This window comes from Rattus norvegicus, chromosome 4 (genome assembly GCF_036323735.1).
Source record: "Rattus norvegicus strain BN/NHsdMcwi chromosome 4, GRCr8, whole genome shotgun sequence".
NCBI lineage: Eukaryota > Metazoa > Chordata > Mammalia > Rodentia > Muridae > Rattus > Rattus norvegicus.
In genome coordinates, this window is record NC_086022.1 from 124929934 (window position 1) to 124942201 (window position 12268).

The window sequence follows — 12268 nt, forward strand, 5'->3', positions numbered from 1 at the left end:
CAATAAAGACTCCTAAATTAGTGTGAAGTCAGATTTGTTCAGTGTCAGATCCAAATTGACAAAGAAATTTAGAGAAGAACAGATATAAATTCAGAATAGTCTGACCTATGCCTGTACTGATTCCACACTGCTAAGCCATGTCTGTGCACACTATGTGACAGTTTCTGTCTGAAATATATCTTGAAGGCGTATGTTACAGGTTTGGTCCCAACACAGCAGTGTTCAGAGATGGAGTCTTTGGAAGATATAGGGATAGTTTTATGTCAATTTGACACAAGTTAAGGTCATCTGAGAGGAGGAAATCTCAATTTAAAGAATGCCTCCATAAGACTGGGCTATAGGCAAAACTGTAAGGCATTTTCTTAATTACTAATTGATGGGGCAGGGAGAGGGCATGTCTTAGTTAGGGTTTTATTGCTGTGAAGAGACACCATGATCAATGCAAGTTTTATAAAGGACAACATTTAACTGGGGCTGGCTTACAGGTTCAGAGGTTCAGTCCATTATCATCAAGGCGGGAACATGGCAGCATCCAGGCAGGCATGGTGCAGGAGGAGCTGAGAGTTCTACATCTTCACCAGAAGGAAGCCAGGAACAGACTGAGCATCCTCAGGCAGCTAGGAGAAGGGTCTCCAAGCTCACCCACACAGTGACACACTCCCTCCAACAAGGCCACACCTTCTAATAGTGCCACTCCCCGGGACAAACATGCAAAACATCACAGGGCAGCACATTGTGAGTGGTGCTACCCCTGGGCTGGTGGTCTTGAGTTTTATAAGAAATCAGGCTGAGCAAGCTATGAGGAGTAAGCCAGTAAGCAGCACTACTCCACGGCCTCTGCATCAGCTCCTGCTTCCGTTCCTGTCCTGACTTACTTGAGTGATAAACTATGATGTGGAAGTATAAGCCAAATAAACCCTTTCCTCCTCAACTCGTCTTTGGCCATAGTGTCATCACAGCAATGGAAACCCTACCTAAGACAGAAAGTGATTGGATCATAAGGCTTGTGACCTCACCGATGGATTAATCTATTTATAAATTCATGTTAACAGGCTATTGAGAGATGGTAGGAACTCTAGGAGCTGGATCTAGCTGGAGGAGGTACGTTACTTCAGCATGTCCTTGAGTGGCTTATTTCCCTCCCTCTCCTACCTAACATTAAAGAACCACCTTAATGGTGGTTTTATCAGAGGCCCCAAATAATGATGTCCTGTGTCATGGATTATAGCCTCTGAAACCACAAACTGAACCAGATCCTTTCTACCTCTAAAGTATGTTTCTCAGGTATTTGTCACTGTATGGAAACTGACTAACATTCATCCCAAAGCCGCTGGCTCAGCCTTCGTTTGGTTACTATGGGCAAGGCTACAAAAAAATCCCCAGCCTGTCTCTCTGTGGTCTCCAAAGACAAAAGTATGGTTCTCTTTACTTGTCATGGAAAACTCTCCTGCCACACTTACCAGTTCTCATATGGCCTCATGAGGGAAGTGAAGAATATATTCTCATCTGGGGTTTGAGGTGAAGAAAAGGGCCCAGAAAATTTAACAGGCCTTCTTGGATGGAGTAAGGAACAATTGTTTTCACTAACACAAAACTCAGCTTCTCCAAGAAAAGCCCATTCACTCCCCTCATGAGTAGTCCTCCAGCCCCTGCTGCCAACCCTGAGTTGCTTGATGTTGCCTTCAGAAAACATGTCACAGATCAGAGGCCCAAACAGAGGAACAAGCTGCATGGAACCTCCTTATTCAATATTTTCCTAACCATCGGAAGCAAATTTTTCATGCATCTGTGAGCTCATACTTAAGAAGTAGGAGCATGTTCAACTCTGGACAATGCCTATGGTGGAATGATACAGCCATTCCCTCAAGAGGCTATATCTTATAATTATGCAGGGGTTTGTTAATACGAAATTCTGGGTCCCATTAGGCACCATGGTCCTTGGAGTCTGAATTTTCAGCAAGCACAATGGGCCCCCACACCATGCAAAGGCTTTGCAGTGAGACAAGCAGATTCTGCACAAGAAGGCTGCAATATTTGAGATGAGCTATGTGGCATTCATTGCCCTCAACTTCCTTGAGCCGAAGGAACAGAGCAACACAGATGTCTGAAGGGCGGGGTGGGCTGTGCAATATGTTAGGAAGGCTATGCAGATGAGGCACATCCCTCATTGAATATTATTTAGTTCTTTTCCTGAGCACAGGCAGAAAAGTTCATTTCAAGGGTTTGACAAGCAGCCAGTAAAAGAAAAGGTGCAAGGTTGACCTGTGCAAAGTGTTTGCATTTTAAACAGCCTTGGCAGCCCTCTTTCCTGCCTGCCTGGATCTCTTCATTCCTCTAGAATCCAAATTCTACAATCCTCTCTTCTCCCAAGCTGCCCTCCCTCCAATAAAACATCATTAGAGGATTCAAATTCAGGGCCTCCAGAGCTCTCTCTAAATGGAATCAAAAGCAGACACATGGTCCCAGGAACAATGACCAAAGTCCTGCGTTTGCAAAATTGTTCAGAAAAAAAAATGAGTCATTTCATTTGTGGAAAATGAATACATCTGATCTTGCAACGTTTTTGCCTGGGGAAAAGTGGTGCACATGAATTCCCAAACACGCTCATGCCCAAAACAGCTCCCTGTTAAAGAGGCTTAGAGAATCTGCCAGAAGGCGGCAGCTTGCGTCACGGGAATTCAGGAAGAGTACCCCCTCCGGAATAGGGCCCTAGACAGACTGAGGTGTCCTAGCTAAGGGTATGTGACCTTCACTCTGAGCAAAGTTAGCTCCTGGCATCCACTGCATTTGCCTTAAGCGACAGGCAACCTGAACAAGTAGTACGCAGCCAGCTCATGGTCTATGAGAGAGGCTCACACCCTAGACATCAATCAGTCCCAACCCCATAGTCAAAATTCCTTCCTCTTTAGGCAAACTTTATTTTTAGCTAACTGTTTGAATGAATAGTTTAGAATGCGATTCATTCAGGAGAATCACTAGGTACATGCCAAGGAGGCTCCTGCTCCTAGCTGCCAAAGAGGTCATCCTACTAGTGTCTTTATTTCTTCCCACCTCCTTTATTGTCTCACATCTGCCCTTTCCTGTGGATAGGGAGCTACAGATACACAGGCTCTCTCCCTGCCATCTCCTTAACCACTTGCTCCTTCTGAGCTTTCCTTCCCCTAATACAAGAGCTTCCTTGTTCCTCACACAGTAGGGTGACTTCAGCTGCTTCACTGACTGTCACATTGAGTTGTTCTAGTCAACCATCTGATCCTTCCTTCCATCTCGACCCAGTCTCTGCTACCCAGGACGTCACCCCTCTCTGATGTCAGCTCTCCCTGTTACCAGCCTAGATATTGTATGGTCTGTCCCAAGTTAATCCCTTCAGCACAACACATAGCCCTTTTTAGGATTCTCCCTTCAGCCCTTCTCAGTTTGCCTCTGCTTCCTGATGTATGATGGCTCAGGGGCTCTAGAAACAGTCCTTTCATTTCACACACTCTCTCCCTAGGTGCTGCCCATCTGTGCAGGAGACAGTCACTCTGTCCTCCATATCTCATCTTCAGGGTGCCTGGAGAACCCTTTAACACTGACACCTCAGCTCCACAAGCTGGACCTAGAACCACACATAAGGCATCTTAGCCATCACTGGGAGACCTAGACGTCCATTAGCTGTCCAATGGGTTCAGCTTAAGTTGCCTTGTAGCCTCTCCTTCCCTATCATGATGGTCCCTATGACCCTTTTGCTTCCCTGACTCATGACCTGAGAGCTCACTAAGGTAGAGGCACTGAGATACAGAGCTCCTACTCAGCCCTTCCCCTCCCTTTGGCCCAATCACTACTCCCACTGCAGACAGTACACCATGGTTATTAGGCAGGGTGGGACGGGACAGAAAATTCCCTGCATCTATGCCCTATGGAGATGTACTCCTGTGATAGTCAAGTGGTGAGAGTCTGTACCAAACCAAACATCTTACCACATTGTGCCCATTCCAGCCTCAACAGTGACAGCACAGAAACTTCTTGTCCTAAACTAGTCACAGCTTAAGCACAGGAGGACACTAGCAGCCTTAACAAAGAGAGAGAACTACCAATGCAAATAATCTAGAACTTACTCTAAACCAGGAAAAACCTACACCATAGATTCAGGTCTGCGTGCTCCAGAGTCCCTGGGGCAACAGGCCAGGGCTGGACAGTGGTCAGGGGAGCAGAGGGACCCATAGGGAAGAAATTAAAGCACATGGTTTCTGAGGGCCACTCCCAAGACAAAAAACACAGAAAAGATAGATGAAACACATACCTGATGCTGCGAGAACTTTCTTCTTCAGACCTGCAATGAGAAGAACACATACTTAGACACCACACCCTCCATTCAAGTGACCTATGCAGAGACACACAGGTCCCTCAGTTATTCCTGAGCTCTGTACCCAGCACCGCAGAATGCTAGCAGGTCCTGCCCCAGCACAGCCTGTGTACATTTCATCTGACTCTACCTTGGAAGCTGCCCCTTCTAGAACTCTTGGGGCTTCATTCCCTTCATTATTTGGACCCATGTCACCCTAGGAGTTAGTGGTAAACCCAGAGAAGCTTCTTGCTCAGAAATGCTACACAGGGCATACACCAGAAGATAGGTAAATGAAGGAGTGAGGAAGAGGCTGGAGGCCTCCCTGTGTCCCTAGAAGTCCCCAGACTGATTCCCATTGCCATTTCTACTTTCAAGAACCCATAAATCAATGACAGGCACTTCTCAGAACAGAGAAGACTAAGTGTCAAGAACATGGACATTAGATTCTATTACACAAATCTCACAAGGTGCCAACAGTGCCACCTTCTTTCTCCACTAAAAGAAAGTAAGTCGGGCTAAATCCCATAGTGACTGAAGTCCTGAGTAGGCTTCCTGTGTTAAGGAGAAAACACCACAGCACACACTGAGGAATTTAATACCTGGCTGCTCCAATCTAGATTTTATTGCCAGAAGGCAAAGAGAAACATCAAAGTACTTAACTGAAGTCAGATAGCGTATCCATCTGTCCAAGGCCTGTCCAGCGACACGACCAGCAGGAGCTAGAGCATTAGAGGACTCTTCAGCACACACAGGGCCAAGACCGTTTCCCCAGCAATAAGCCTTTCTGACCAGTCTCAGCCTTCTCCATGAACTATCCAGTAACCAAGAGAAGTGGAGCAGTACACTGAGGCCCCAGAAGATGCTGAAACCACAGTTACGTGTTAATTAATGTTGACTGTCAATTTATTGTAATGAGATGCTTCAGATTACTAAAATACACTCTAGGGTGTCTGGGAGGGTGTCTCCGGTGATGATTAGATTCTGAAAGCTCTGATCCGATCAATGATAAATTCAAATTTGGGAGTGTACTGGGGCTGCAGAAGGTGGGGCCTGGTTGGAGGAAGTGGGTTATTAGGGCTGTGTTTTTGAAGAGGTGTGTGGGCCCTTGCCCTGGCCCTGGTCCATCACTCTGCTTAGCTTCCTGGCCACTGTAATATGAGCAGTTTTGCTCCTCCATACCCTTCAGCCATGACGTTCGGCCTCAACACAGTCTAGAACGGGGCAGCCAACTCACTATGGATGGAGCCCTCTGAAACCTGGAGCCAGAATAAATCTTCCTTCTGTTACACTGTTGGCTTTAAGCATTTGTCATGGGAATAAGTCTAACCTTTGCTATAATTTAGCGTCTTTCCCATCTTTATGGAACACTTAGGCATCCTGGCCATAAATTCTGAACTTTGAGGGATGACAGAAAACACATCAATTTCTTTTTCCTTTCTATGGCTGCAGACAAATGATTCATTCTTACCATACCTCTGCTATGACTTTCCTTACTAGGTCAAAAACTTTGCACTTACTAGCTGCTCCTTGGTACATCTCAGCTTCCAGTGTTACTACCCTTGTGTTTCAAAACCACTGGCATGAGACCTGGTAAGTGGGATGTCTAGTAAGGGACTAACAAGGACTAGCATATACAACATGGATACCCTGGGCATGTCCTAGGCAGGATGGAGCAGAAGGATATATGATTTTATCACACTGATCAGTGTGTAATTATAAACACAGCATGAGGGGTAAAGAGAAGGCAAAGTAGGTGAGAGCACTTGCTGCTGCTCATCCAGAGTACCCAAGTCCAGTTCCCAGCACCCACATCAAGTGGCTCAAAACCTCCCATAACTCCAACTTCAGGGGATCCAATGCCCTCTTCTGGACTGTGTGGTCACCTATACACATGACACTCCTCACACACAAATAAATAAAAAATAAATATTTTTAAATGACAAGGCATTTTTTGTTAATAAACAGCATGATATTTTTTCTGGAAATTTTCGTTTAATATTTTTGGATTGTGGTTGAACATAGCTAACTAAAGCACAGAACACACAGCCTTAGGTAAGGAAGAACAACTGAGGCTTCCAGCAATAAATGTTCCAGGTGTGTACGCACTACTAAAAAGACCCTGGGCTCCTAAGCAGTACTTCGGCCTGTGTATTAGAGCATGAAGCAAGAGTCACACTGTCTACACAGGCAGGAAAGGTGGGCATGGGATGTGGGAACAGCCAAAATGCCCAAGTGGTCTATCCCCTTGCTCCAGAGGCCTAGGCACAGGTCCCGATGAGCACTAGGGAGCTGAGGACTCCATGAAGCCAATCTCAGCCTGAAGACAAGTCAGCCACAGTATGGAAAGACAATCCCAAAGAGCAGACAGAGTTCTTATATTTTACTTTGTTTTCATTTGGTCATAGCTAGGAGAGAAGAGAAAGTATGCAGGGAACAACTAAGGGAGAGGGAGAGAATAAGAAAAAGTGTGTCATACACACGTGTGTTCGGGGATATATCTCAATCCTCATCTCCTTCTAGGTTGCCTTGTCTTGTGAGCCTCTGGGAAGGCCCATCCTGGGAGCGTCTGAGGCTTCCTGTCAAAGCCTCAAGGCTGAGCTCAGGTTTTTCATCCAGCACTACTGCAGTCCAGCATTATGACAACATCTTCTCCCTCATGCCTGGGAGACTGTGGTGGTTTGAATAAAAATGGTCCCATAGGTTCATATATATTTGAATGCTTAGTCACAGGAGTGGTACTGTTTGAGAAGGATTATAAAGATTAGGAGGTGGATTGTTGCAGTAAGTGTAGCCTTGTTGGAGGAACTGTGCCACTGGGAGTGGATTTTTAAAAGCCCATGCCAAGTCCAGTCAATCAATATATTTCTTTCCCCTCCTCTTTTCCTTCCTCCTTGCCCCTCTTCCTCTCTCTTTCTCTCTGCCTGTGAATCAGGATGTAGTTCTTAACTACTTTTTCAATAGATGTTTGCCACGCCTTCTGCCACACTCCCTGCCTGATGATGATAATGGACTAAACCTCTGAAACTGTAAGCAAGCCCTGAACTAAATGCTTTCTTCTATAAGAATTACCTTGGTCATGGTGTCTCTTCCTTGGTCATGGTGTCTCTTCACAGCAATAGAACAGCAACTAAGATAGACAGAGTCCCCCTGGCCATGCTGCCACTGATCTCTTGATGTAACAAACTGAGATGGTCTCCTCTTATATGCCTCTTTCTTTCTGTATCATTACTCAGAAACACAATGCACTTGACCCCTCTGTAGCTCAACCTTTTCCTGCCCTCTCAATAGTCTGGTACCTGAGGTAGGGCCTTGAACCCCACCAAGTCATGAGGAGGAAGTTTAGGTTGTTGCTCAAATGCAGATAGGTCCTATATGTTGCCACACATTAAAACCTAACTCTGACCCAGAGCAATTCTATATGTCCGCCAGTGGTGGCTAACTGTGACTGTCAATTCATCTGGATCTGTGTACTTCTTAGTTTTTATTGTCAAAATGACACAACTTAGAGTCGAGTGGAAATCTCAATAGACAAATTGCCCAGATGAGACTGACCTATGGCCAAAGTCTGAGAGGGAATGTGTGATTGATGATTGATGTAGGAGGTCCCAGACAATTGTGGGCAGCACCATCTGTAGGCAGGTGGGTCTGGACCGAATAAGAAAATTAACTGAGTGCAAACCAATGATTGAGCTAGTAAGCAGCACTCTTCCACGACTTCTCCTTCTGTTCTGCTCCAACTTCTCTTGATGATGAATTGTGACCAGGGAGTTGTAAGCCGAAACAAACTCTTTCCTCCCACAAGGTGCTTTTGATCAGAATGTTTTATCATAGCAACAAAAAGCAAACTAGAACACCTCTATAACCTGGCTCCCCTTAGTGTTTATGAGTTCCCCTGTGACTGCTTTGTATGCTGTCAGGGACCTTGGTCACTCTCTTTGAAATCACAACCAGTATGATCTCTGTAGGAAAGTCTTTTGTGTGAACTCCTTGCCACTGCTTTTAGGATGTCTCCAACTGTGGGTGCACTTCACAAACATGGAGATGGCAGGCATTTCCTATCTTAGTAATTTTGAGGTCATGTATCACGCAACCATAGAAGACTTAAACATGGTTCCTTCCAATACCTCCCTCATAGCACACAGAAGGCAGCTTGAACCTCTAGCCCCCACTTGAACCTCTCTCACTGCTGTCTATCCACTGAGTAAATGCCCATCATGTCCACTGTGCAGCTCCACGGCTCACATAGGCAGAGATTTCTTGTAATGTTGCTGAGTTACAGCAAGGCCAGCTCAGCCAGGAGCCCTACCAACCTGGGCTGCTGCAAGGCCAGGCGATGCCAGGTGACAAAGCAAGCCCTGAGCTGCAGTCTGTCTAGGATATCACCCATTACTGCTCTAGATTGGCTTCCATGTGGATTCTAAAGTCATTCAGCCAGTGTGAGCCTTAGTTTCCTTATGGATTATGAGGGGGGAAAACCCAATTAGTCCTCAAGAATATAATAAAGGGAAAGCCCAGGTGCTCAGCACATACTAGCTGCCAACAAGGCTGTTTCAGGTATTGGCCACCTGTCTGCAGGTAAAATAGAGACTATACAGTGTTCCAGCCATGAGGCTGCTTTGTGGCTGCTCTGAGGCTGACTATGGAGCTTACAAAGATAGTGGAAACTTCTGCAACAGCTCCAGCATTTGAAGAGCTGGGCCACACATGGGCCTGACATGGAGCAAGTCAGGACATATCTGTGGTGGGCAGTTAAGACAAAATAGTTCATCCCTCATTCATATTCGCTAGATGGCCCTGAGTTGAGCTGTACTGCTGGTTCAAGAACAGATGCAGCCAATAGAAAAACAAGAAGTTGAAGGCTGTGGAGACTCTGAGGACGATGAGGTCTATGTGAATCATGTGTAGGTGTACACATACAAGTGCCCATATGGGCATGTATCTATGCATGAGGAGTAATACATGAGCTTAAAGGTAGGCATAAGTGCCTGTGTGGGTATGGGTCCATTTCTTCATTTTGCATAAATATGCGCATTAGCATACATGTATGCCAATTTATGTCTGTGTTTGATGGCTGCACATGTATAAATGTATGTGGAATGCCTTGTGCCTATGTGGTATGTAGTTTGTGTATCCTCGACTATGATTCTGTTGTCAATGAACACGAGAAGAGGCAGCAGAAGATCAAAAGAATTCCCAAACCCTCTGACTCCTTCCAAAGAAGATGAGCACTCAGAATAGGATGGATTTTCAAATTGAAGGGAACAGGTGAAAGGTCACAGCGGCCACCCTCACACTTGCTGACAGGTCTTAAGGCCAAGATGACCCAGTCACTGTGCATATGCTGAGGTCCCGGATGCTACAATTTATGTTGTCTGGGGGACCAGGAGGTGAGCAGTGATTTGAAAGTGGAAGGACAAGGACAAAGTGGAGAAGGTGGGTCAGTCTGGCTGGTATCAAGTTGTCTCCATGCTTCACCTGCTATACAGGTAGTCAAGGGCTTCAGCAAGCAACGAAGGCCAGGAGCTAGCAGTTGGCTGCTCAGGCTGGTGTAGACTGCATACAGGCGTGCCAAGTCCTTGTGGTCCTTGCTAGACTTCAGCCTCTACGAACTGAAATCTTAATTTCCAAGATAGCTGGATCTTCCGGGGGCTCTGCCACTCTGAATAAATGCCTATACAAGGAGGTCCACATGAGCAACACAGGGTAGTACAGAAAGAGACTCTGGGTGGCAGAAGATACAAGCATCTTCTTCTCACATAGCAGCTGACACCAGGGTCCTTGCTTGTGCGTCACAGTCTATGGGGTTCCATGGCAACAGACGGTGGGTAAGTTGTTCAGGCTGGGCTGCTCTCTGCTATGGGGAATCCAAACTTGATCCTCTTGAGTACTGGCATCTCATTCCTAACACCCACAAATAATCCCCCGTAGGCAAGGAGGGATTCTGCCATCTGCAGGGAAGTGCCAGGATTAGTATAAATTCAAGTCTGAAGCTACCACCAGTCTTAGCCTGAGAAAAACAAGTAAAAAATCAAGTGTAATCGGCCATATGAGGTCATTGCTGTTAAACTCTTCAAGTCCATGGCACATTGGCTTTCCTACTCATCTTTTGCTGTAGTGGAAGTGATGCAGCTGACTATGTTCTGTGTCAGCCTCACTCACTTGATGTCAATTAAAATAGCATTCATGTCACCTTGACCTGGAGGCCCTCTCAGCCTCCCAGACCAAGGTTTGCCCTTTCCATTCACTCTGGAGTGCTTCGCCCTAAGAAGTCAATCCACATTCTACACACAGCAGGCAAGAGACTCAGGTCTGTTCTCTCTTCCCCAGCTTCTTAGGAGTCTGATATGCCTCTGGCTGCCTGCTTCAGCCACATACATTCCACTTCATGTCCCCCACTGCCAGGCACCCCAACTTAGAAACTGCTGTCCCCCTGCCTGGGAGCGGTTCCTGGCTCTTGAATTAAAGGCTTCCTTTCTATTATTCACACTCCACTTCAGATAGCACCTCCTAGGAGCTAGGCCCTCCCTATGTTCTCCTCTCAATAGCTTGGTCCATCTAATTATGATTCCCCACTGTGTTTCCTCCACCTGTCTTTACAGGGGCATGTCATAATCTGAAGCTCTCCTAGTTGTCTGTTTGCTTGCTGTCTTCTGCTTGGAGAGGACAGGTAGAGTCTGTCTTATTTAGCAGATTGTTTCCTATGGATTCACTGTGGGATGCTTCAGAACATTTACAGCAGCAATGTCACAGGGCAGTGCCCACATTCATGTTATCCTTTCTTGCTATTTTACAGAACTATCCTCTGAGACAATCTGCTACCATTTTTATCAGATCATGAGGACCCACTTGCTAAATATTATCATGCCTGGGCTTGTGGACTACTGACATTCCCTCAGAGAAGGAGGTATAGGGGAACATCATTGGAGCCAGCCATTCCTCCCAGCCAGCTATATGCAATGAGGTCAACAGCATTTGGCCTCAGGAGGGGCCAGGATATATAAATGGGGAAGACTAAGGGAAGAGAGCTCCATCTGTGTGCCTATGGGGAAGCCATCATCCCTGTTGAGGAACGACTTTCCAGTGTGGACTTTCTTGGCGTGGGAGCACTCATAATCTTGTAAGTAACCCCACAGCTATGCTCTGTAAGGAAGTCCAATAAACTCATTGGCTTCCCAGAGCAAACTTGTGCCTGGGTAGAATTGTGCCTGGTTGCCATTGGGACTTTAGGGAAAGGGAAAGATGTTCTATGTGGCTTGCTCGTTTGTGGATGCACCCCACTTTCTGAGCATAAATACAATGGAGGGGTCTTCTTGGTGCCTGACAGTCTAGTTCCTACCTCTAATAATGGCCGCAGATAGTGGACTCAGAAGTACAGCTCAAAGAGAGCAGTGGGTTGTTCATAGTGATCACCATGCTACATATCCAAGAGTCTGAACTGAAGACATGACAGCAGTTCCACCAGCCCTGGCCATGAGTAAACAGCATCCAGGTCAGCAGTGTCCACTTGTCATCCAGGGATCAAACATAATTCTAGAAAGCCTGGATGGTCCCAGGTGTGCATTTCCAGTAAGTTTGCAGAAGAGGCCCCTGGCAGCCGGTCTGCATGCTGCTGGTTTCATCAGTGGTCAGTGACTGGCCTACACACTGACACTGTCCCTTGTACTATGTGCCTGTCCTTCCCACTGCCCTCTCCTGGTCCACAGTCCTAGGAAACGCAAGCTGTCTCCAACTCATTGCTCTAGGGGACTATCTTCATGTGGCTGAGTCAGTGGGTTTATATGTGTGTGTAAGCATGCATGTGAATCCATGTGTGCATGTGCGTGTTCAGTGGCACAATCCCAAGCCACACCATACCCACCACTCATTCCTTCTGTGTCTCCGCTTCATTCATGCTCTCCTGGTGCAGCAATAGTTTCATATCTAATCTGTTCTTAGGCCAGC

At 46.3% G+C, this 12268-nt stretch overlaps 1 protein-coding gene across 6 annotated transcripts in view; it reads right to left on the reverse strand.

Annotated features, from left to right (window-relative positions):
* Iqsec1 (IQ motif and Sec7 domain ArfGEF 1) overlaps window positions 1-12268 on the reverse strand; it is a 319435-nt gene that overhangs the window by 204017 nt on the left and 103150 nt on the right. For 5 of the 6 annotated variants that reach the window (XM_039108749.2, XM_039108758.2, XM_039108760.2 and 2 more), the window contains exon 2: window positions 4283-4312. The exons of the other annotated variant lie outside the window; for it this stretch is intronic. In XM_039108749.2, coding sequence (XP_038964677.1) covers window positions 4283-4312 — 30 coding nt within the window. The remainder of the gene's footprint in view (window positions 1-4282; window positions 4313-12268) is intronic. 6 annotated transcript variants of the gene reach the window in all.